Raw genomic sequence first — 21,611 nt, forward strand, 5'->3', positions numbered from 1 at the left:
CATGTAATAATGGATTAAGAATGTAAGATACATGATACACGTTAACTTTTGTCTGCCATAGGGCAAACAGTCACTGAGCCCAGCGCCCCAACAATAGATAAAACAGAAGCAAATGAAAGTCTCTTCAGAGTCACTGAGTGTCCATGGATTCACCTCCAGCTGTCCCGCCATTCACAGAGACTCCAGTCTGATTCATCGGCAAACCGGATCCAAACCTCCAACACAATCAGGAAGACTTCCTTGATTGCCCAGGACCCTTCTGCACCTCTTGAATCCAGGCTCCGATTCCTGGTTGACATGAGCCAGCCTCCAGCAGCCTGCACCACGTGTGAGCCCCTCCGACCATAAGCCACCCACAGCCTGTATGGGCCCTTCAGCTGCTGAGGCCCTCGCTGGTTTGCTGCCTTGATCACCTTCCTATAAGGTTGTTTCCTCTGCTTCTCCTTCTCAATGAGGGGTGCTATCCATATTTCTGGTGCCCTCCAGTGGTCTGCAGCTCCCCTTGAGTCTGCAACCCCTTGTAGCTGCTGCCAAGCCACCATCTTGTGCACAGACCTTGCGGTTGCAGGATGTTACTTACAAACATTGGTTCTTTTAAAGCCACCAGCATTGAACCCTTCGGACCAGCGCTACACCTCTGCTCCCCACTCTAACAGATCTGCGCCAGCTATAGTGTTGCCGTCACAGCAACTGCGGTAGCACTGCCAATTTTTTTTTGTCTCAGGAAGGCAGATTGTTTTTATGATGATGACTGCTTTCTTGAGGCAACTCCTCACATAGATGTCTTCAATGGATGGGTGACCAGGGCCTGTGATGGACTGGCCTATGTTTGCTGCCTTCTGCAGCCTTCAGAGTTCCTGGGCACTTGGGTTTCCACTGTAAGGAGTAATTGAGAGATTCTAGAATGAGTTCTAAGCCAAGAAAAGAAGGGTGATGGTGGAGAGGAACTGACGAACAACCCTCTCTCCATCCTGGTTTCGGGTTGAAGGTGGAGAGGGAGTGGACATTGTGATGAAGATGAGGCATTTGGGTTCTGGAGACCATTGAAGTCCAACTTTTTGAAGTATTCCTGGTGGTGTGGAGTGTTAGGGATGTGGGAAAACTCCAGAAAATTAGAACCAGCCCTTCAGGAATAAAAATGGGATATAATTGCACGCACATCATATTGAATATTCCTGCAAAAAAAAATAGATGCCAGAGCAATCATTTGAACCATCTGGTTCAGAATTTTGCAGTTTCCCTTTTTTTAATTCCATCCTCTTTTGTAGGTCTCCACCAATGAGCCTCCGTGGAGAGAAGGCTTTGTGCTACTTAGGTGAGGAGGTTTTTATTTTGTATCCTTTATCATCTTTGCAGAATGCTCATACCAGTAGACAATCAAACTTGGTCGATTAAGCCAGCCTGGACTTGAAGGTGAGTCCAGTTTGTGGGCGGAAGGTTCAAAACCAACCAATCAGGGCGAAAGAGCTGCCCCCAAGTTTGAACTCAATAGATTTAACCTTGGAGGGTCGGCAAGAGAAGATCAGTCACGCACCGGAAGGGAGGTGGGGATCTGGAGAGAAGCGAGGGCCTCCTTTCGTCCCATCTCACCCCACACTTATTCGCTGTCCCTGTCAGTGAGGGGCGGAAGTCTTCAGCAAGGAAGGAAGACACCGTGGCTTTTTGTCCCATGACCTTGGCTTGGTTTGACAGTGGGCAGCAGTCTGCTCATCATTTAGAAGGCTCACCCTCCTTTCACGTTAACTTTTGTCTGCCATAGGGCAAACAGTCACTGAGCCCAGCGCCCAGGTGATTTACTTCATGAGCTGACTTTGCATGAAAGGAAAGTTGGAATGAGGAGTCATTTCCCAGAAGCAATTTAAAACCTCAGGAGTGCACTTCGCATTCTAAGCAAATTGAAGTCCTGAGTAGTGCTGGATTAAGGTATGCAGGCCTGTAGCATTTATTTTAAAGGGGCCCTAAATTGTGCCAGCTGGTGCATGCACAGTCCTAAATAGTGCCGGTCTATCACAGACTATAAGTGTGGTATCTCATAGTCGCTGCACAAATTGTACAGCCTGCAGTAGCCATGAGATACAACACACCCACAGTCTGTGTTAATAACCCCGATTATAGGCCTAAAATTGCCATCCTGGAATTTAAGGTTAATGATTTTAGCCACCGTCTATCAGTGTGCTATCTCATAGCCATTGCACAAAGATGAAAACAAAAAAGGTTTCTCATAATTGATAGTACATAAACGCAGGGGCCCGTAGCATATGCTATTTTTGCTACTACGTTAATCTGGCCCTGATTGAGTGAGGCAAAGCTGACAAAGGGGCAGAATTCCATCTCCTACGTGGAGGCTTGGGAAGCTCTTGGTCTTGGTTCTTGGGAAAGAGCCACCAGGTAGGAATTTTAATTCTTGCTAAAGGGATTAGGAGAGGACAGGAGTTTCAAAGTGAATATGTGTCAGAAATTCGGTTAACTTAATCCTAGTTCTTCAGGCCACACATGGGAAGGCTCACTGGAGAAAGGGGAGTGGGCAATTTCAATTTCATGCTTGTTCGATAAGGGCAACATTAAGAGCAATCTGTGGGCTTGCAGTGGATCATGGCTGTTGATTAATCCCCCGAGCTAGAGATGAAGAAAAAGAAAAGTTGAGACAAGGATGGGTACAGTTGGGGCTGAACTGACACGTGTTCCAACCTACTTCGTTTCGATGGCTTTTTCTTACAGCAAGGAAGAGTCAAAATCACAGGACTCAGAGCAGGAAAACACCTCTGCTGCTGGTAAGAAGTGAGCAGGAACTCATTTGTAAAGCATGGAAATACAGTTTGGATCCTTATTTGTTCATCATTTGTTAGTATCTAAGCTTGGAATTCTAGAAACCAGGACCACAATCCAGTGCTAGGGTGTGTGATGAGTTATTTGAACCACGAGCTTGCTGGAGGAAAGTCAACATTTGGCCATCCTAATAGTCACTTGATCCAAAAACATTGCAGGCTTTGACTTGTCAGGCTTATTGGTCTTTATCGATTAGTTGACCTTGAGATGACACGGGGAAGGAAAAAAAAAACATCTGGCTGGAGGAACTCACTGGGTTAAACAGCATCAGAGAAAAAGAATGATCAATGTTTTGGGTTTGACCCATTCATCATGATGGGTAGCATCATGGGGTAGTACATATGATGGACATCTTTGGGAACCCTAATGTTATCAGCATGGAAAGGTCTGCTGGCAGATCTCGGCAAGTGTTTACTGCACTTTCATTAATCTAATTTAACACTTTAGGATGTGCATATATTGTACATATAAGAAATGAATTGTTACAAGGTGTAGATGCTTTGTATGGGGTGGTTTAACTCCCTTAAATAGGCTTAATTATCATGGACAGGTGAGCTCCAGATATCTTAACCATAAGTGGAATGTAGAGACTGGATACTAATTGCTTCTTGTATTTGATGACAAAATTTAGCACCAAGCTTTGAAGGTACAATGTAGAATGATGGTTTAAATTTAAACATTCAGCACAGTAACCGGCCATTTCAGCCCACAGGCCTGTGCTCCCCAATTACACCCGACTGACCTGAACAGTGAGAAGAAACTAGAGCCCCTTGTAAAAACCCACGCAGACACTGGAAGAATGTACAAACTCCTTACAGACAGTGCGGGATTCAAACCATGGTTCCGATCGCTGGCGCTGTAAAGGCATTGCGCTATCCACTACACCAACCTTATTACCCATGTGGCAAGAAAACTGGTTCACTCTGAGCTTTCACTTTCTAAGGCCAAGAGGTTCCTCCAAGGTCCGCATGAATGTCCATCTACAGTTTTCTTCCTCTTCTTTGCCCACTCTTTCTTCTTTCCTCCATTCTCCTGACCTAGACATCAACCTCTGTCCTCTTCCCTAAACCCCAAACAACCATTTCATCATATCCCCTTGTCTCCCACCCCATCCCCTTCCAAAATCTCGCCATCTTTTACTTTCCTCCAGGCTTCCCCTGCCTCTCTCTCTCCTTCCTAAACTCTCAAGACTGAAGGACTCCCAGCACCCACCCATTGCTGGTTGAGATTCCCATTGGCATAAAGCAACCTTTAACATTTGAAATTTCCAAGGGGACTGGAAAGTTCCAAAGAAACAACATGGAAAAATGTGACGTTATCCACGAGCATGGAAAAAAATGTTGAAATGGTGAAAAATTGGGAGGTGCTGATGTTCAAAGGATTCCAGGTGTCCTGTGCACAAGTCCCTGCAAGCCAACGTGAAGATTTAGCAGGCAGTTTTGAAAATAAGGGGTATGGGCCTTTATTCTAAGAGGATTTGATGACAAGTCTTGCTAGAATTATATAGGTTCTTGGTGAGACCACATCCAGATAACATGCTCTATTTTGGTGTCCTTGGCTAAAAGACTTCCATTTAGTGCAAATGCAGTGAAAGTTCAATCACCTGGGTCAGCAGGTCTGTCATTTGAGGGGAGATCAATTAAACTGGGTCTTTATATTTAGACATACATACAGCACGGAACAGGCTCTTCTGGCCCACATACCGCCCAAATACACCCAATTGGCATACAATCCCCATACATTTTGAAGGGTGGGAGAAACCGTAGCACCCGTAGGAAACCCACGCAAACATGGGATTCAAACTTGGGCCACTGGCACTATAACAGAGTTGTGCTAACTGTGCCTTATTCTCTGGAGTTTAGAAGAATGAGTGTAATCTCACTGAACTGCCCCAATTCCATACAGGGTGTGAAAGGATAAATGTGGAAAGGATGCCTTCCCTGTCTTAGGAGTCCAAGATCGGGGGGGGGGGAGGGGGGTGTCCTCAAAATAAAGGCCATCCCATTTTGGATTGAAATAAAGAGAAAACTCTTCACATTGAGGCTCCTTGAAATTCCCTGCACTGCAGAAACTCAGTCACTGACTTCATTCAAAACAGAGATTAACAGATTTCTGAATTATATGGGGTCAGGGCAGGATAATGTCTGGTTAGTAGAAAACCAGCAAATGTCTGTTGAATGGCAGAACAACTTTGAGGGCCAGGATGGTTAATTCCTGTTTACACTTGTGATGTTCTTCTCCAGGTAAGGACTAGACATTCTAAAAGAACAAGTCAACCTTCACTAGTCAACCCAAGTCCCTTTAAGCTTGTTGAATTGAAAGTGTCACGGCTTTGACACGATGCTGTGAACTTCCTCATCTGTCTACTCAGATCTCCCTTCAACCTTAATTGGCTGAAGGAATGCAAAAGGCAACTGGAAGAAATCTGGGCAGCTAATTGTGGAAATGATAATGGCGCGGACAAATATACCCCCCCCCCCCCCACCTGTTGCCCCTTGAATGATGCTTGGTTTCTTTCAAGGGGTGTTGAAAATATAATCAGACTCACTTTGTCAGACTTTGTGATTGTGACTGGGTTTGTTTTACCAGAGGCTGGCAGGTGCCTTTCCATACCTTGATGAAGGGCTCAAACCCAAAACGTCAGTTCTGTATTTTTACCTTTGCTGTGTAAAGGACACTGTTTGACCTACTGAGTTTCTCCAGCATTGTGTGCTTTTACTTCAACCATGGTGTCTACAGGTTTTCATGTTTTGCTTCTTGCATTGACTTGCCGTACGGCGAATGTTAACTATGGGAGAATTGTTATAAGACAGGGCACCCTCTCACCCTCTGAGTACATACTAGGTTTTTATGGAGTAATCCTCCAAGCTCCCTTCATCACCCCTTTCCCTTCTCTTTCCCCAAAGCCCTGCTTCTGCCTCCGAGTCAGAAGGTTTAAGGGCTGAGGCAGATACTCGGGTGCACAAGGGGTTAAACCAAGGTTCCACCTTCTCTCTTATTCAGACCCCACCATTTCCACCAAACAATATTTCCAGCGTTTTGGCTGAGATTTATCACTCAACCTTTACCAGTAAAGCAAATTAGTTGGTAAATTTGTTACTGCTGAGAGAGCCTTTTTGTGGGCAGCTTACTGCATTGCACCACATTATAATATTGACGAGACATTGAAACTACACGATTGGTTGCAATTTAGAATATTCTGAAGCCAAAGGATTTACATTAAGACTTCCTTCTTACTGACAGGCAATTTTGAACCCTGAAGGTGTACTTATTTCTCCTACTTGTCCTTCTTCAGATAATGCGATGGGAACAAGGAACCTTGATCGTCTGGAAACCCCACAAGAGGTGAAATAGATATCTGATAGAGTCCGCAGTTAGTACATGGATCCAAAAACTAGATTTGCTTCAAGGTTCTTTTATTGTCATGTAGTAATACAAAATAATGTAATGTACATGACTTGGGATTGAGCATCAAAATGGGACTGAACATGGATATGCACGCTGACACTTGGCACCAACAGTGATTTTGGCTGAATCTTCTTATGCTCCTCAGGGACTTTTTAAACAAAATCAAAGCTGGAAATCATTTTGTGCAGGTAAATGGAATTTGTTGCCATGGGCAATTGTGGAGCCAAGTCACTGGGAGTATTTAAGGCAGAAATTGATAGGTTCTTGATTAGCCAGGGCATCAAGGGGAGAAGGTCGGGCAGTGGGGCTGAATGAGAAAATGGATCAGCTCGTGATTGAATGGTGGGGAAGACTCGATGGGCTGAATAGCCTATTTCTGCTCCTATGTATTGTGGTCTAGTGCAGGCATTTATCTCTGTCTGAGATTTTCCTCTTGGTGAGTGTTGTGTGTTACCATTTGCAGTCTTTGCTGTTCATGCACGGGGATCTCTCCATTACTGAAATGTGTTCTCTGGAAGAACCTGCAAATATCAGGGCAGCCAGTAAGTGAGAAGGGCTGAAACATTGCTGAATTCAACCACACAAAGCTCGATGCAAACTCAAAGGGAACTGTCTTCTGGACAGCATCAGAGAGATTTTTAGTCGTGCTTCCCTTTGAATTTTGTGCTTTGTTGACCATTCTAATCCTTATAACATAGCAGGAATAAACTTCAACAACGTCATGGAGTCTTGGCAGTGGCAGAACTGGACGAATCGATCTTCATAGTGTGGGGAGTAGGTCGGAGAGGATGGTATATTCCTTTCCAAGAAATTGACAGAGGTACAGTGACATTTGAAACATCAGGGTGGGTGGCAGTGGTCGTGGTGAATTGGTATCCACTCATAGCCAGAAATGCATTGGAGAGGGGAAAAAAATAAAGCACAATGTCAAATAGCCTGCATATTTCTGACTGCAGGAGAACAGGGATTTCACACCTCCCTGTAGTAAAATGTATGCTTCACAAAATTTTCTTCAGAACAATGTAAATTATTAGCTCATTGGTTTCTACAACCTATTTTATTAAAGAAAGCATCTTCATCTGCAGATCACAGGCTGTGCTGTGCCGGGATCTTAAATGTACAAATATGGGCTATATCTTTTGGTTGCAGTAAGCAGGAACTCAATGCATGTTTCACTTTGAATTAACAGCCAGGGCTTATTGTGTGCCACTGATCGATGGAACCAGTGTCCAAACAAAGAGTTTTGTTGTTTAAATAAACCTCTGACATCAAGGAACATTTCTTTGTGAGACACCAACCATCAATGATTACTATTAAATTCAGACAGCAAGAAGATCTACACAGGTTATAAACGTTCAGTGATGACATAAAACCAGGATACACATTGCTTCATTGTATCTCACCTCATTCTTATGCATCTCACTTGTTTTGCCATATTCTATAGGATTATGTCATATAGTCACAGAGTCATGGATCTGTACAGCAGAGAAAGAAGCCCTTCAGCCCAACTCACCCATGCCAGCTATGTTGCCATCTCCGCTAATCTCATTTGCCTCCATTAGGACCATAAGCCTTTTCTATCCCAGTCTCTGCTTCCATCACTTTTTACGGTATCCTCTGATTGGCAATGTTTCTCCAATGGTTGGGTAAACTGCAATATGGGTTTTAAGTTGTTAAAAAAGAAAATCGGCAGAGACTGGGGTCAGTGCTGGAGAAACTCAGCAGGTTACAGAGCATATCCATAGGAAGCAAAGGGCGACTAACATTTTGAGCCTGCACATTCTGTCATCATTCATGACCTTGCTGAAGTTTCTCCAGCACATTTATGTATGCATGGTTAATGATGAGGTGTGAGTGGAGAGCAGACAGTGGAGGTGTGGTTGGAGTGAGTGAGGGGAGGGGAGGGCAAGATGGTTGATGATGAGTTGGTAAAGGGAAAACTAAAAGGTTGAGAGATGATGAAAGGCCAGAAGGGGTGTGGGGAGGTAGTGGAGAGATGGGTCCGTAGATTTGCAGATGGCACAAAGGTTGGTGGTGGTGTGGATATTCTGGAGATTTGCCAGAGGTTACAGAGGGACCTTGATAGGATGGATAGCTGGGCTGAGATGTGGAAGATGGTGTTCAATACAGAAAAGTGTGAGTGTTTCATTTCAGTAAATCAATTGGAAGGCAGAATGCAGTGTTAATGGGAGGACTCTGTCCAGAGCCGAAGAACCCTAGGATCTGCTGTACAGGTTGATAGTGTGTTGTTAAGAAGGCATATGGTGTGTTGGCTTTCATTAACTTAGGAGTCAAGTTCAAGAGCCATGAGGTAATGTTACAGCTATACAAAACCTTAGTTAGACCCCCCACTTGAATTTTGTGCTAAGTTCAGGTCACCTCAGTACAGGAGTTTTGTGGTACACCACCGGCCTACTGCAGGGGGAAACCTCTGTACCTGCAGGAGTGTAAGGGGGACAGGACTACACCTGGCCAGCTGTCAATCAGTCAACCTGAATGGATCAAGTCCCACCCGGTCGGGTGGCCTCCGAAGTCTCATTCAGAGTTACTGCAGCTACAGCCAGCCTGGCTCTGTGGAAGTCTTTGTGGATTAAAGCCTGTTGTACAGTCTTTACTTTGTGTGTATCCGGTTCTGTGGATGTGGATGCTATAGAGAGGGTGCAGAGGAGATTTACTGCATAGCTTGGAAAGCATGCCTTAGGGGGATAGGTTGTGTGAACTTGGTCTTTTCTCCTTCAAGCAATGGAGAATAAGGAGTGATCTGATAGAGGTGCATTAGATGATGAGAAGCATTGATTGTGTGGATGGCCAGGGACTTTTTTTTCCCCAATGCCTGAACTGGCTAACATGAGGGGACATAGTTTTAAGGTGCTTGGGAGTAAGTATGGAGGGTGGGAATGAAAGAGGTAGGTTCTTCACATAGATTCATGCATGGAATGTGCTGCTGGCAACAGGGGTAATGGCTGCTACAATAGGATCTTAAGAGACTATTAGATACGTTCATGAAACTGAGATGAATGGAGGGTTATGAAATAGAGAAATTCTAGGCAGTTATTTGTTAGGCACGACACTGTCGGCTGTAAATTTCTGTTCTATTTTCTAAGGGGGTGTCCAAGAGGAATGGGAGTGTGGGAGACAGGACAAAGGGTTATCAATGAGGAATGACATATTCTTGCTAAAGGAACAGTCACAAAGGAAGTGATAGAAGAAGGTGGGTCTGGAACTCGATGAGCTGGAGCCATAGAAATACAAAGATAAGGCCTTGATTGGGGTGAGACCACTAAACATCAGGGCGGGAGGTCAGACACGGGAGGTGTTGAGCTGGGGCCAGGTTTGGGGTCAGAAGAGTTTAATGGGAGGGAGAGGGCTTGGAGGGGAGAGGCCAGGGTGATATTGGGGGTGGGATATGACTGATTTTATGTGTCCGGGTGTCAGGTTGAAACTCAATCTTGGCTTTTACGGAGGCAAAAGGCACTTAGTAATATATAGAGCAAAATGTTCTTGTTAACTTTTCCAGGAATCTGACAAAACCCCAGCAAATTGCGACATCCACGGTGTTTCCAGTTCACCCGGGGATGAAGTAGGAAACAGTGATGAGAGTGGGGAAGGTAGGTTTGTCTGAACATCTGGATTTGACTTGATGCTCTGGTGTTCTTCCTCTTTATTCAGCACCAGTGGATCTTCTTTGGTACTAACAGCCATTTCCCTCCACGCTTGTATCCGGCCTCCAGGCAGAGGCCTGGCGTGAAATGCCCTATGGATGAGCATGTCCCAGGGGTTGGCTGCTGGGAGATCCATATCAACTAGCAATCGAACAGTAGAGTCTACTGTAGTAATGTTTTTTAGACAGCAATGCTGGAAATATCTGTGCAACATTTCACATAATTACTCGTCTTGTGGTCGTTTACACTGCATGCCTTAACCTCCTGTGAGCGTTAGAGCCGCTGCTTTTCGGTGGAGCAACAGGGTCTGTGTCATCAGCTGGACGTTGAATTCATGAGGCGAGTTTTGCGGTGCGATTTTAGACTGCCGAAAAGTAGTAGGGGTAGGGGTCCTGCAGGATGAATCGTGGTGCAGGAATTGACCCAAAATTCCTGCGCCTTCCTTTTTCGACTGCCCATGTAACGGCAAATGTCATTGATTGTATCGTGACATGCCTGCAGTCGAAAAACCCTAATTGGATCGTTGAAAACTGTTGCAAAATATGTGGGGCTTTTTACCTTATTTGTTTAAATTGTTATATTGATTGTTACATTCTCTTGATTAATCTCCACACTTATCCCAACATGCAGGGACATTCTTCCCTTTTTAGTTTCACTCAACCCTCCCCTTATAATCTCTAATTCAGGATAATTCAAAATAAATTGGGGATGGGGGGTTGTTGTACTTTATTTGTGGAAATTGAGCTGCACCAGCTCGTAAGCCAGAAGGGCCTGTTACTGTGGTAAGTGTCTAATTAAAAAAATATATATAATGCAAACAATTGGTCACATGCTTTGATTATGGTTTGCTTTTAGTAATGGAAAAGTTCAATCAGGGTATCTAAAATTGATCTGGTTTCTAGTTCTATTCCTACCCTTTTGTACATTGATTTAGCTGTTGCTCTCATTAAATTATTCAGTGTAGTCTAACCCAAAAACAGTGGATGATTCAGACGTGAAAGCTAATTAAATAGCTGGATAGTTTACGCAATTGCTAGGTTTCGTTGAAGGCGCTACATGCCTTGAAGATGATCTCTCTCTCGAGGAGGAGGAAGCTTAATCAAATCCATTTTAAGGAAGATTTATGAGGGAATAGAGAAGTTTGGTATAACGCTGGAAAAAAAAACAATGATTGCCGGAACAAGTGCTTAATATTCAAACTGAAATTGGATTTGTAGTCTAAATCCCACAAGATTTTAGTGCAAGTAATACAGTCAACTGTGAGGTATGGCACTTTGGAAGGACAAACCTAAGTAGGACATCTATGGTAAATGGTAGGTCACTGAGGAATGCTGTAGAACAGAGGCATCTGGGAATGCAGATACACAATTTCCTGAAAGTGGTATCATAGGTAGATAGGGTTATAAAGAGAGCTCTTGGCATATTGACCTTCATAAATCAAAGTATTGAATATAGGAGTTAGAATGTTATGGTAACGTTGTATAAGATATTGGTGAGGCCAAATTTGGAGTATTGTGTGCAGTTTTGGTCACCGAACTACAGGACGGATATCAATAAGATTGAAAGAGTGCAGAGAAGATTTATTAGGATACTGCCCCGACTTTATGAACTGAGTTACAGAGAAAGATTAAACAAGTTAGGACATTATTCCCTGAAGCGTAGAAGAATGAGGGGAGGTTTGATCGAGGTATACAAAATTATGAGGGGTATAAATAGAGTAAGTATAAGTAGGTTTTTTTCCACTGAGGTAAGGTGAGATACAAACCAGAGGTCATGGGCCAAAGGTGAAATGGGAGAAGTTTACGGGGAACATTAGGGAGAACTTCTTCACACAGAGAGTGGTGGGAGGGTGGAATGAGCTGCCAGCTGAAGTGGTGAATGCGGGCTCAATTTAAATGTTTGAGAAAACTTTAGACGGGTATATGGATAGGAGGGGTATGGAGGCCGATGTGCCTGGGTGCAGGTCAGTTGCACGAGGCAGTATAATAGTTCAGTACAAACAAGGAGGGCCAAAAGGCTTGTTTTCTGTGCTGTAATGTTCTATAGTTTTATGATTCTAATAAATCTTAGACAATGCAAAACATTACAGCACAGGCCCTTCAGCCCCTGATGTTGTATAAACCTGCTCAACCATCTAAATCTTCTCTACCTCTCACCCATAACCCTCTATTTTCCATGCATCCAGGTACCTGTCCAAGAGTCTTTTAAATGTCCCTATGAACCAGCCTCTATCACCAACCCAGGTACCCACCACTTTCAGAGCAAAAGACTTATCCTGACATCTCCCCTGAACTTTCTGTCCTTCACCTGATACCTAACCTCTGGTATTTGCAACTGTTGCCCCAGAGAAAAAGGTGCTGACTGTCCACCCTATCTATGCCTCTCATAATCTCCATTAAATTACCTCTCGCCCTTCTTCACACCAAAGAGAAAAGTCGCACCTCTGTTAACCTTGCCTCAGAAGACACATTCCCCAATCTAGGCAACGTCTTGCTACATCTCTCTGCACACTCTCCAAAGCTTCCACATCCTTCTGTAACGAGGCGACCAGAACTGAACACAATATTCCAAGTCTGGTCTCAACAGATCTTATTTAACATACCCGTGACATTGGAGGATGGACACCTGCCATCTAACATCAGTGTCTACTCACATAGACAGTACTCCTGAAGAACCACTGAACAACAACTCTGTGGAAGAAGTGTCGATTTTGAAAAGGCTGGGATTTTGGAGGTAGGCAATACAATCAAACATGCATGATACTGCAAACGGTCCGACTTTCTAATTCAAGATTTATTGGCATGCAATAATACGTAAAATGTAATATACACAATATAAGTCAACTTTTGCCTGCCATAAAGGCAAAGAATTACCATTAGCATTGCCCAGTGCCCCCAATAATGAGAAGCAAAAGAGAATTCTTTCAGAGACATCGAGTGTCCGTGGATTCGCCTCCAACGCTCCTGCCGCTACTGCAGCATCACAGACTCCCATTCACACCGTCAACAACCCGAGCTCCAGATCCAAATGTTCAATGCAATCAGCGGCGAGGCCTTTTGGGAGCCCTTCTTGCCCGCAACACCCTCTCGAATCCTGGTTCTGATACCTGGTTCCCATGAGCCAGTCTTCAGCAGCCCAAGCCTGTGCAAGTCCTATGACTGTGGTGTCAACAGCCCATAGCCTGTGTAGCCACTGAGCCCCTCACTAGTCTACTGCCGTGATCACCTTCCTGTAGGGTTGTCTCCCAGGCTTCTTCTCAATGGAGGGTGTTCTCCTGTTTCTGGTGCCCTTTGTCAGTCTGCTGCTCCCCTGGAGCCTATAACCCCTTGTGGTACGCTGCCCAGAACAGACACCACCATCTTGGGTGCAGACCTCCATGGTTGCAGGATATTTTAAAAAAACCACACAGTTGGCTTGTCTTACATGCGATTTAAAGCCTATACAGAGCTGTCGGCATCATGACCGGGCAGTAGGACCCTGCAGAGCAGTGCTGTGTCTCTGCTTTCTGCTCTCCCAGGTCTTTACCAGTGACAACAGCTTTGTCAACGCAGTCAGATTTTTCAAAACTTCATCTTAATGCCTTCTCCAAAACTTGATACCATGTGACATGCTTAGAAACCCTGCATATGGTATCACAACACTATCTTTCCTGCATTATAATCACATCCTGGGTTACATTACTGAGTAATATTGCAGAGGAAGTATTACCTCTTTTGCTTAAGCTGTTGTTCTTCCTGTATGTATATTTCTACATCACTTCACTTCTGTTTCAAGCTGTTTGGACAAATCAGGAGTCAAATGTACTTGGTCAGCAGTGGTGACTAATTTGTTTTCTATCAATCCCCATAGAAGCAAATTGTTGATAAATTGCTCTTGTAAACTCAATGATCTTCAGTGTTCTGTGACCTTCTCACCTACTGGGGCTTTAGAGACCAATGTGAGATCACCTTCTTTCCCTCGCAGGGATCCCTACAGAGTGCCAATTTCCTTAAATGCGATTCCAGCAAACAGAGGCAAGTTCTTCCTCTCCCACTTATTTGACAACATGGTCGTCACTAGCTGGGCATTGAAACAGCTGGGCCACACAGAAATGGCAGGAATAGGACAATTTCACACTTGTTTTTAGGTGCCACTGAACTTGAGTCCAAACATATTTATGACGAGAAACTTAAGGCCAACAGGACACACTAAAGCTCCGCGCAGTACTTTTGAAATAGAGTCATCTTTGAAATGCAAGAAATTTGATGGTCATTTATGTTACATATGCCCATTTAGCAGTGAAAACAGAGGTTTGGTCCTGAACCTAGGTCCTAGTGCAAAACTCTGTGTTCTAATCTTCCATGATGCCCACTCCTACAACCACTCTCCTCCGATCCAATGGAAACTGTCATTGTTGATCACCTCCCCATAGCTCAAACTCCACAAATTAAAATAAAAACACAAAATGCTGGAGAAACTCAGCTGGTCAAACGGTGTACTTCATGTAACAAAAGTAAAAATACATAACAGACGTTTCAGGTTTGAGCCCTTCATCAGGGTATGAGAGAATGTTGGCAGGTGTCCGAACAAAAGGATGGGGTAGGGTTGGGGGGGGAGGGGGTCGAAAAGGGGGAAGGGGATGATAGGTGGAGAAGGGACTGTCCGCCCGCCCGCCTGCACCCCCGCCTTCACCACCTGGCATAACCTGTCCTCACTTTCAATAACTTCTCCTTGAACTCATCTCAGAAAGGAGTAGCTATGTATCCCAGCAACGCCTGCCTGTTTGTGGGCTTTGTGAAGCAAGGATTCCACCCCCCTTCTCTCAATTTCTCCATCTCCACTGCATCTGTTCCCGAGATGAGGTCTCCCAGTCCAGATCCTCCAAAATGTCTGCCTTCTTCCACAAACATGGCTTCCCCTCCACCACCATCAACTCAGCCTCCACCCGCATCTCCTTTTCTTCCCGCTCATCTGCCCTGACCCCCTCTACTCCCAGATGCACCAAATATAGAATCCCCCTCATCCTCACCTACCACTCCACCAGCCTCCGCATCCCATACGTCATCCTCCGGAATTTACGGCACTTACTACAGGATCCCACTAGCAGACACATTTTTCCTTCCCCTCTCGGCCTTCCGCAGGGACCACCTCCTCCATGAAACCCTCATGGACTCATCCCTCCCCATCTATCGCCCTCCCAGCACCTTCCCCTGTGGCTGCAGGAGGTGCGACACATGCCCACACTTCCTCCCTCACCATGATCCAGAGCCCCAAACAGGCCTTTCAAGTGAAGCACTTTACTTGTATTTCCACAGAACTGATTTACTGCATCTGGTGCTCCCTTTGTAGCCTTCTCTTCATCAGAGAGACTGGTTACAGGTTGGGAGATCACTTCACTCAGTCTGCCACAATGGAGACCTCCCATAGCCAACCATTTCAATTCTGAGTCATGCTCCCATACTCACATGTCTGACCAAGGCCTTATGAACTATCCCATCTTGACCTCCCGCAGACTGAAGGAGTAACACCTTATTTACTGTCAAGGCATTCTCCAGACAGATAGCATTAACACTGACCTCTGCTTTCTGCTAAACTTGCTCGCCCTTTCTTTCCCCTCCCCTTCTCCAGTTTTTCCGGTTCTCCCCTCTTTTCTCCTGCCACCCACCCAGCCATCCCTCCTCCCCCTGATCACTGCTATCCCCCTTCCTCCCTTCTCCACCAATCATCTCCTGACTTTGCTACCCAACCCCCCCCCCCCCCCACCATCCTTCTGTTCAGACACCTGCCTGACATTCTCTCAAGCCTGAAACGTTGGTTATTTATTTTTATATTTGCTACATAAAGGACACTATTTGACCTGCTGATTTTCTTCATCATTGTGTGGTTTGAATTCAACCACAGTGATTACAGATTTTTGTGATTTACTTCCATGAATTAAAGCCCAGATTTTACATCTTCTTACTTTGCAGGGAATTCTACAATGAGAAAGAAGTAGAGGTAAGGATCGTTTTGTTTTATATCAAAGTGCAACTCAGTGGGATAACTCAATCTGATCTTCAACAACCTGCATCTTCTGACTGTGGAGGTCACTACTCCAGATTCTCCCTGGTAGCTCCCCCTGCTGTTGTGATTAGCTGAAGCAACCCAGCACGCACAATGAAGCATCTGCTCTAAATGGACACTGGCTCCACCAACTAAACCATCTGGTGAGCCTTTGTGTCCGGTGTTACCTCTCCTTCAACAGGGTCATTCAGACTCGATCTTACCAAGAAACATCACCAATAACCCCAACACTAACTCTAACCCTAACCCTAACACCATACAAATTGTAAAAACTGTTGAATGAATGATACAGAAACCTACCGGAGACTAGAAACAGAAACAGTGTAATAAAAACATGCGCCAGCACAGTGGCAGTTCAGAGTGACACAGAACCCCAGAGAGGGGAAACGTGAACACAAGGGGGATGATTATCCTGCTGCCCGCATATTGACAACTAAACCATCAGGTGAGCCTTTATGTCCGGTGTTACCTCTCCCTCAACTGGGTCATTCATAATTCTTGCCTTCCTCTTTAAATACTCCAGAGTGACTCACCATTATCTCAAATTCGGTTTTTGGACCTGTTGCATTTGAACAAAGAATATTATAGCACAGTACAAACCCTTTGGCCCACAATATTGTGCTGACCCATGTAAACCAACTCCACAACAATCTAATCCTTTCCTACCTCATACTCTTAACCCTCTATTTTTCTTACATCCATGTGCCTTTCTCAGTGGCTTTGAATATCCTCAATATACCCGCCTCCAACATCACCCCAGCAATGCATTCCAGGTATCCAGCCCCATCTGAGTAAAAAAACTTACTTATGACATCTCCCTTAAACTTTCTTCCCCTCACTTAAACTTATGTCCTCTGGTATTTGCTATTGTCACCCTAAGGAAAAGGTGCTGGCTGTTCACTCTATGAAAGCCACTCATAATCTGTATTAAGTCATCATCTAATTCATCCAACATCCTGGTAAATCTCTTCTGTACCATTTGCAAAGCCTCTGCATTGCTGTAATGGGCGGACCAGAATGACAATATTCCAAGGGTGTCCTAACCAGAGTTTTATATAGATGCAACATGACTTCCTTGATGACGACGATGAATTTATTGTCTTACACATTGTACAAGGTGCATATGCACCAAAATTCTTACTTGCTGCAGCTGATCAGGGACTTGTAAAGAAAAATAGTAATGGTAAACTAATTGTGTTAAATTCAAAGAAACAATAAATACATGAGAGATAATAAATATTCACAGTAACCCGAGTGCAAAAATACTGACGTGCAACAGTGCAGGCAAATCCTTTGTGATGTTGGAGCAGTCTATCGTTAGGGGAGGTTTAAGTGTCTTCCAGCTGATATTACACTTAGATTTCATATTGGAAGAAGATTAGGCAAATTCCACCTTGGTATTCAGGACAATCTTTGTTCTTCAACTATCCCTCTATCACTTGACATCATCATTTACCAGTAAACTCCCATTTTTTTTCCAATATTGTAGGAGTGACTACAATTGAATGCTGGTTTACCAATCCACTGGCTATTCTTTGCTTCATGAGTTTAGTTTGTTTTCATTCAATGTGGTGTTTGGTTGGTTTCAAACAGATTATTTTTAAAAATCAATTTAAATTTAGCAACATCACAGTAAAAGGCTCTTCTGGCCCAAGAACCCCCGCCACCCAATTACATCCATGTGACCAATTAACCTACAAGTACCCAGGCGGCTTTTGAATGTTGGAGGAAACCCACGCAAACATGGGGAGAATTCCTTTCAAATACCCACAGATTTGAACCTGGGTCGCTGGTGCTATCACAGCCGTGACATGAACTATGTTTCACAGCGTCACTAGACATTCTAATCTTACATGAGGCAGTCTCCTAAGAATTGAAAGATCAAAGTGGATAGGATTTCCACTTTGTAATAGTACAGATTCTATCACCAATGTGTATATGGACAGATGGTAGTCTAGGATGACTGTGATTGGCTGAGAGTGTAGCCACACCTACTGGCAGGTCTTAAAGGATTGCTCCTAGCAAGACCAGGTCATTCTGGACTGGTCGACCTACTTGTTTTTTTTTTTCGAAACTTTATTTATTAATTTTAACATATGAAGAAAGTAAGTAATTCACGTACAGAAAAAATACAAAATAAAGTAATACAAGTACAAAGTAACATAGTTAATACAATACCAATCTCGGCATCTCCCCCTAACAACTAAAAACTAAGACAAAAAAAAAACTATTTTTAACCCTAAACCCCCCCTCCCCACCCCCACGATAAAGAGTGAAGAATTAATACTTTTAGTATAATTTAAAAAAATAAAAAATATATATCTTAAAAAAAAGATCGATATATATAAAAAAAACAAAAAAAAATTAATTAAGTATTAATTATTAATCCAAAACATTTTTATTATATAAGAATATATATAAAAAAACAAAAACAAAAAGAACTTAAACGAAAAAAACAACTAATTAAAAAAAAACTAAAAAAAAGAGAAAAAAAGAAAAAAAAAGAAAACATATATAGAAAAAATATATAATAAAAAAAGTTTTTTTAAAGAAAAAAAATGATTAATTCAAACTTATTTAAATTGTATATAATCAATAAATGGGGTCGACTTTAACTCACAAAAAGACATCTTATCTTGTATAGAAAAAGATATTCTTTCCGTAACCAAACAAAACTTCATCTCTGAATACCACCTATCTAAAGACAATACATTTCTATTCTTCCAAGTAATCGCAATACATTTCTTGGGCACCGCCAGCGCTAAGTAAATAAAAGGGATCTGGTAATTATCTAATTCTAAATCAATCAACGGTTGCATATTCCCTAATAAAAATATATCAGGGTCTAATACAATATGAAGATTATATAGATTATTAAATACAGATTGAATACCTTTCCAAAATTGTTGTAACCGATCACACAACCAAACAGCATGTAAAAAAGTACCAGAAACCTGATCACAACGAAAACAAAGATCTGACTTACTAAAACCAAATTTTTTAAATTTTTTGGGTGTTAAATATAATTGATGTATAAAACTATAATTAATCATCGCCAATCTAGCATTAATCTATTTTCGAACACTATTATGGCAGATTTCAGACCAATCTTCTTCAGTTATTGTTAAACTTAAATCTTTTTCCCATTTCATTTTATCTTTATCCCAATCTATTTTACTTTCACTTTCCAACAAAATACGATACAAACCTGATATATAACCCTTTTTTGGAAATGAGAGCACATATTTCTCAAAATCAGTTTCAGACAGTTGGTCGACCTACTTGTGATATGCTCCAGTCTTTTAGTTTATAAAAGCCTTGGTTTGGATCAACAAGTTTTTGGTTCTTTCGACGCTCTCTACATGCTTTACACCAGCTTTGTGCTTCATCTGCCATATGTTCGTATGATTTAATGGGAGGCCAATGCTCAGTGATCCAAATCCTCCACTAGATGTTCCTATTCTCCCCATATTCCCGTCAACACTTACCAGATTCTTCCATTCACCTGAACACTAGGGGCAATTCACAGTGTCCAATGGTACGAGGGAAGAAAACAGGATTAAACAGAGATTTAAATGAGTCTCAGAACCAGTTTTCAGATTCTGACAGAGGAGAGTTTTCTATTCCACCCTCCCATCCCCCAAAGTCAGCATTCATACACCTGTCCCTCGCTTTCAAATCTGATGTGTTCACATTGAAACAAAGGCTCCAAGTAGAGGAACATGCTCGAGATGTGGCTGAAGAGAACATCCAGATGGAGCTAGAGGGATGCAAGGAAATATTACAGGTACTGGGAGTTGGTGGTGGAAAGTAAAATAGCGCATGTACTGGAGAAAGGGGGTGGGAACTTAGGGTAGAACGGAAAGTAGTAACCAATCGAGAAAGGAACCTGGAGCTCAGGTGGATGAAAACTGTGGTCATTGGGTGATGAATGTGGAGATGGGGTGGGGATACATTGGTCATTGGGCAATTAATGTAGAGATAGGGTGGGGATACACTGGTCATTGGGCAATAAATGTGGAGATGGATGGGGGAACACTGTGGTCATTGGGCAATGAATGTGGAGATGGGGTGGGGGAACATACTGGTTATTCGGCAATGAATGTGGAGAAGGGGTGGGGGAACACACTGGTCATTGGGTGATGAATATAGAGATGGGGTGGGGGAACACTGGTCACTGGGCAATGAATGTAGAGCTGGGGTGGTGGAAACACTGTGGTAATTGGGCGATGAATGGGGTGGGGGGAATACCGTTGTCATTGAGTTAGCTCTAGTTAGAGGGGAAGACCGAAGACAGTGGAGATGGCATTTTTTTGTATCTGTTCTATGAGGGAATTTTTGTGAGCAGTGGGGAGAAGAATCTGAAGTTGGGGGCCAAGGTTTACACTGCAAGAACTGTATTGAAGTGCAATTGTGCCAATCCCAATAAGGAAAGTGGGAGCTGGAGGCTGTGATTGATTTTGTGCAGAAACTGGGTGCAGGTTGCACGGACAAGCGTCGGCAAAAGGTCCTGAAAGAGCTGGAGCGAAGCCTTCAGGTCCTAGAAACCTCCATCACACATGTGGCTAATTATTCTGAACATCTGGGAGCATTGCACCAGGTTTGTTTGCATTTGGTGACTCCATTACTTCACTGAAATATCTTTGTTAATGCCCCGTGATTTGTTTATATCTTTGGCTTGGCTTCGTGGACGAAGATTTATGGAGGGGGTAAAAAGTCCACGTCAGCTGCAGGCTCGTTTGTGGCTGACAAGTCCGATGCGGGACAGGCAGACACGATTGCAGCGGTTGCAAGGGAAAATTGGTTGGTTGGGGTTGGGTGTTGGGTTTTTCCTCCTTTGCCTTTTGTCAGTGAGGTGGGCTCTGCGGTCTTCTTCAAAGGAGGTTGCTGCCCGCCAAACTGTGAGGCGCCAAGATGCACGGTTTGAGGCGTTATCAGCCCACTGGCGGTGGTCAATGTGGCAGGCACCAAGAGATTTCTTTAGGCAGTCCTTGTACCTTTTCTTTGGTGCACCTCTGTCACGGTGGCCAGTGGAGAGCTCGCCATATAACAGGATCTTGGGAAGGCGATGGTCCTCCATTCTGGAGACGTGACCCATCCAGCGCAGCTGGATCTTCAGCAGCTGCTGTTTATATACTTGCTATGTGATATCATCTTTGACTTGGAGTCCATGGGGCTGGTATCATGGACAGAACTACAACTGGACCCGTTCCATTTACCAGGCCAAGGACTATAATACTGTCCCTCTCCCACTGATTTGTGCTGTGAATATAATTACTGAACCTATACTGTCAACGTTGGTAAATGTGAGGTCATCCAGTTTGGAAGGAAAAATAGTAAATAGGACCATTAATTAAATGGTGGAATGTTGCAACAAGCTGCTGTATGGAGAGATCTGGGAGTGCTTGAGCAAGAAGTTAGCTTGCAGGTGCAGAAGGTAATTTTAAAAAAGCAAATGGATCTTGTCTATCATTACTAGAGGGATTTAACTTAAGAGCAGGGAGGTTCTGTTGCCACTGTCCAGGTACTGGTGAGGCTCCACCTGCATTCAATTCTGCCTCCTGCCTTGAGAAAGGGTATACTCTCTCTGGAAATGGTGGAGAAGAAGTTCATCTGGTTGATACCAGAAATCTGAGGCATCTGAGGAGAGTTACCTGGGACTATATACTTTAG

The 21,611-nt window shown here is 43.6% G+C and overlaps 1 protein-coding gene across 5 annotated transcripts in view; it reads left to right on the forward strand.

Moving 5' to 3' along the window:
* The window catches only part of LOC138764968 (inositol 1,4,5-triphosphate receptor associated 2), a 50,988-nt gene that overhangs the window by 278 nt on the left and 29,099 nt on the right, over window positions 1–21,611 (forward strand). For 2 of the 5 annotated variants that reach the window (XM_069941488.1, XM_069941487.1), the window contains exons 2-9: window positions 1,269–1,315; window positions 2,719–2,771; window positions 6,122–6,171; window positions 9,752–9,842; window positions 12,554–12,629; window positions 15,845–15,872; window positions 19,585–19,725; window positions 20,407–20,538. In XM_069941488.1, the coding sequence (XP_069797589.1) occupies window positions 1,269–1,315; window positions 2,719–2,771; window positions 6,122–6,171; window positions 9,752–9,842; window positions 12,554–12,629; window positions 15,845–15,872; window positions 19,585–19,725; window positions 20,407–20,538 (618 nt within the window). Of the gene's footprint in view, window positions 1–73; window positions 425–1,268; window positions 1,316–2,718; window positions 2,772–6,121; window positions 6,172–9,751; window positions 9,843–12,553; window positions 12,630–15,844; window positions 15,873–19,584; window positions 19,726–20,406; window positions 20,539–21,611 lie in introns of those variants that run through there. The other 3 variants (XM_069941491.1, XM_069941489.1, XM_069941490.1) reach the window with 3 other exon arrangements.

This window comes from Narcine bancroftii, chromosome 5 (assembly GCF_036971445.1).
Source record: "Narcine bancroftii isolate sNarBan1 chromosome 5, sNarBan1.hap1, whole genome shotgun sequence".
In the NCBI taxonomy this organism is placed as follows: Eukaryota; Metazoa; Chordata; class Chondrichthyes; order Torpediniformes; family Narcinidae; genus Narcine; species Narcine bancroftii.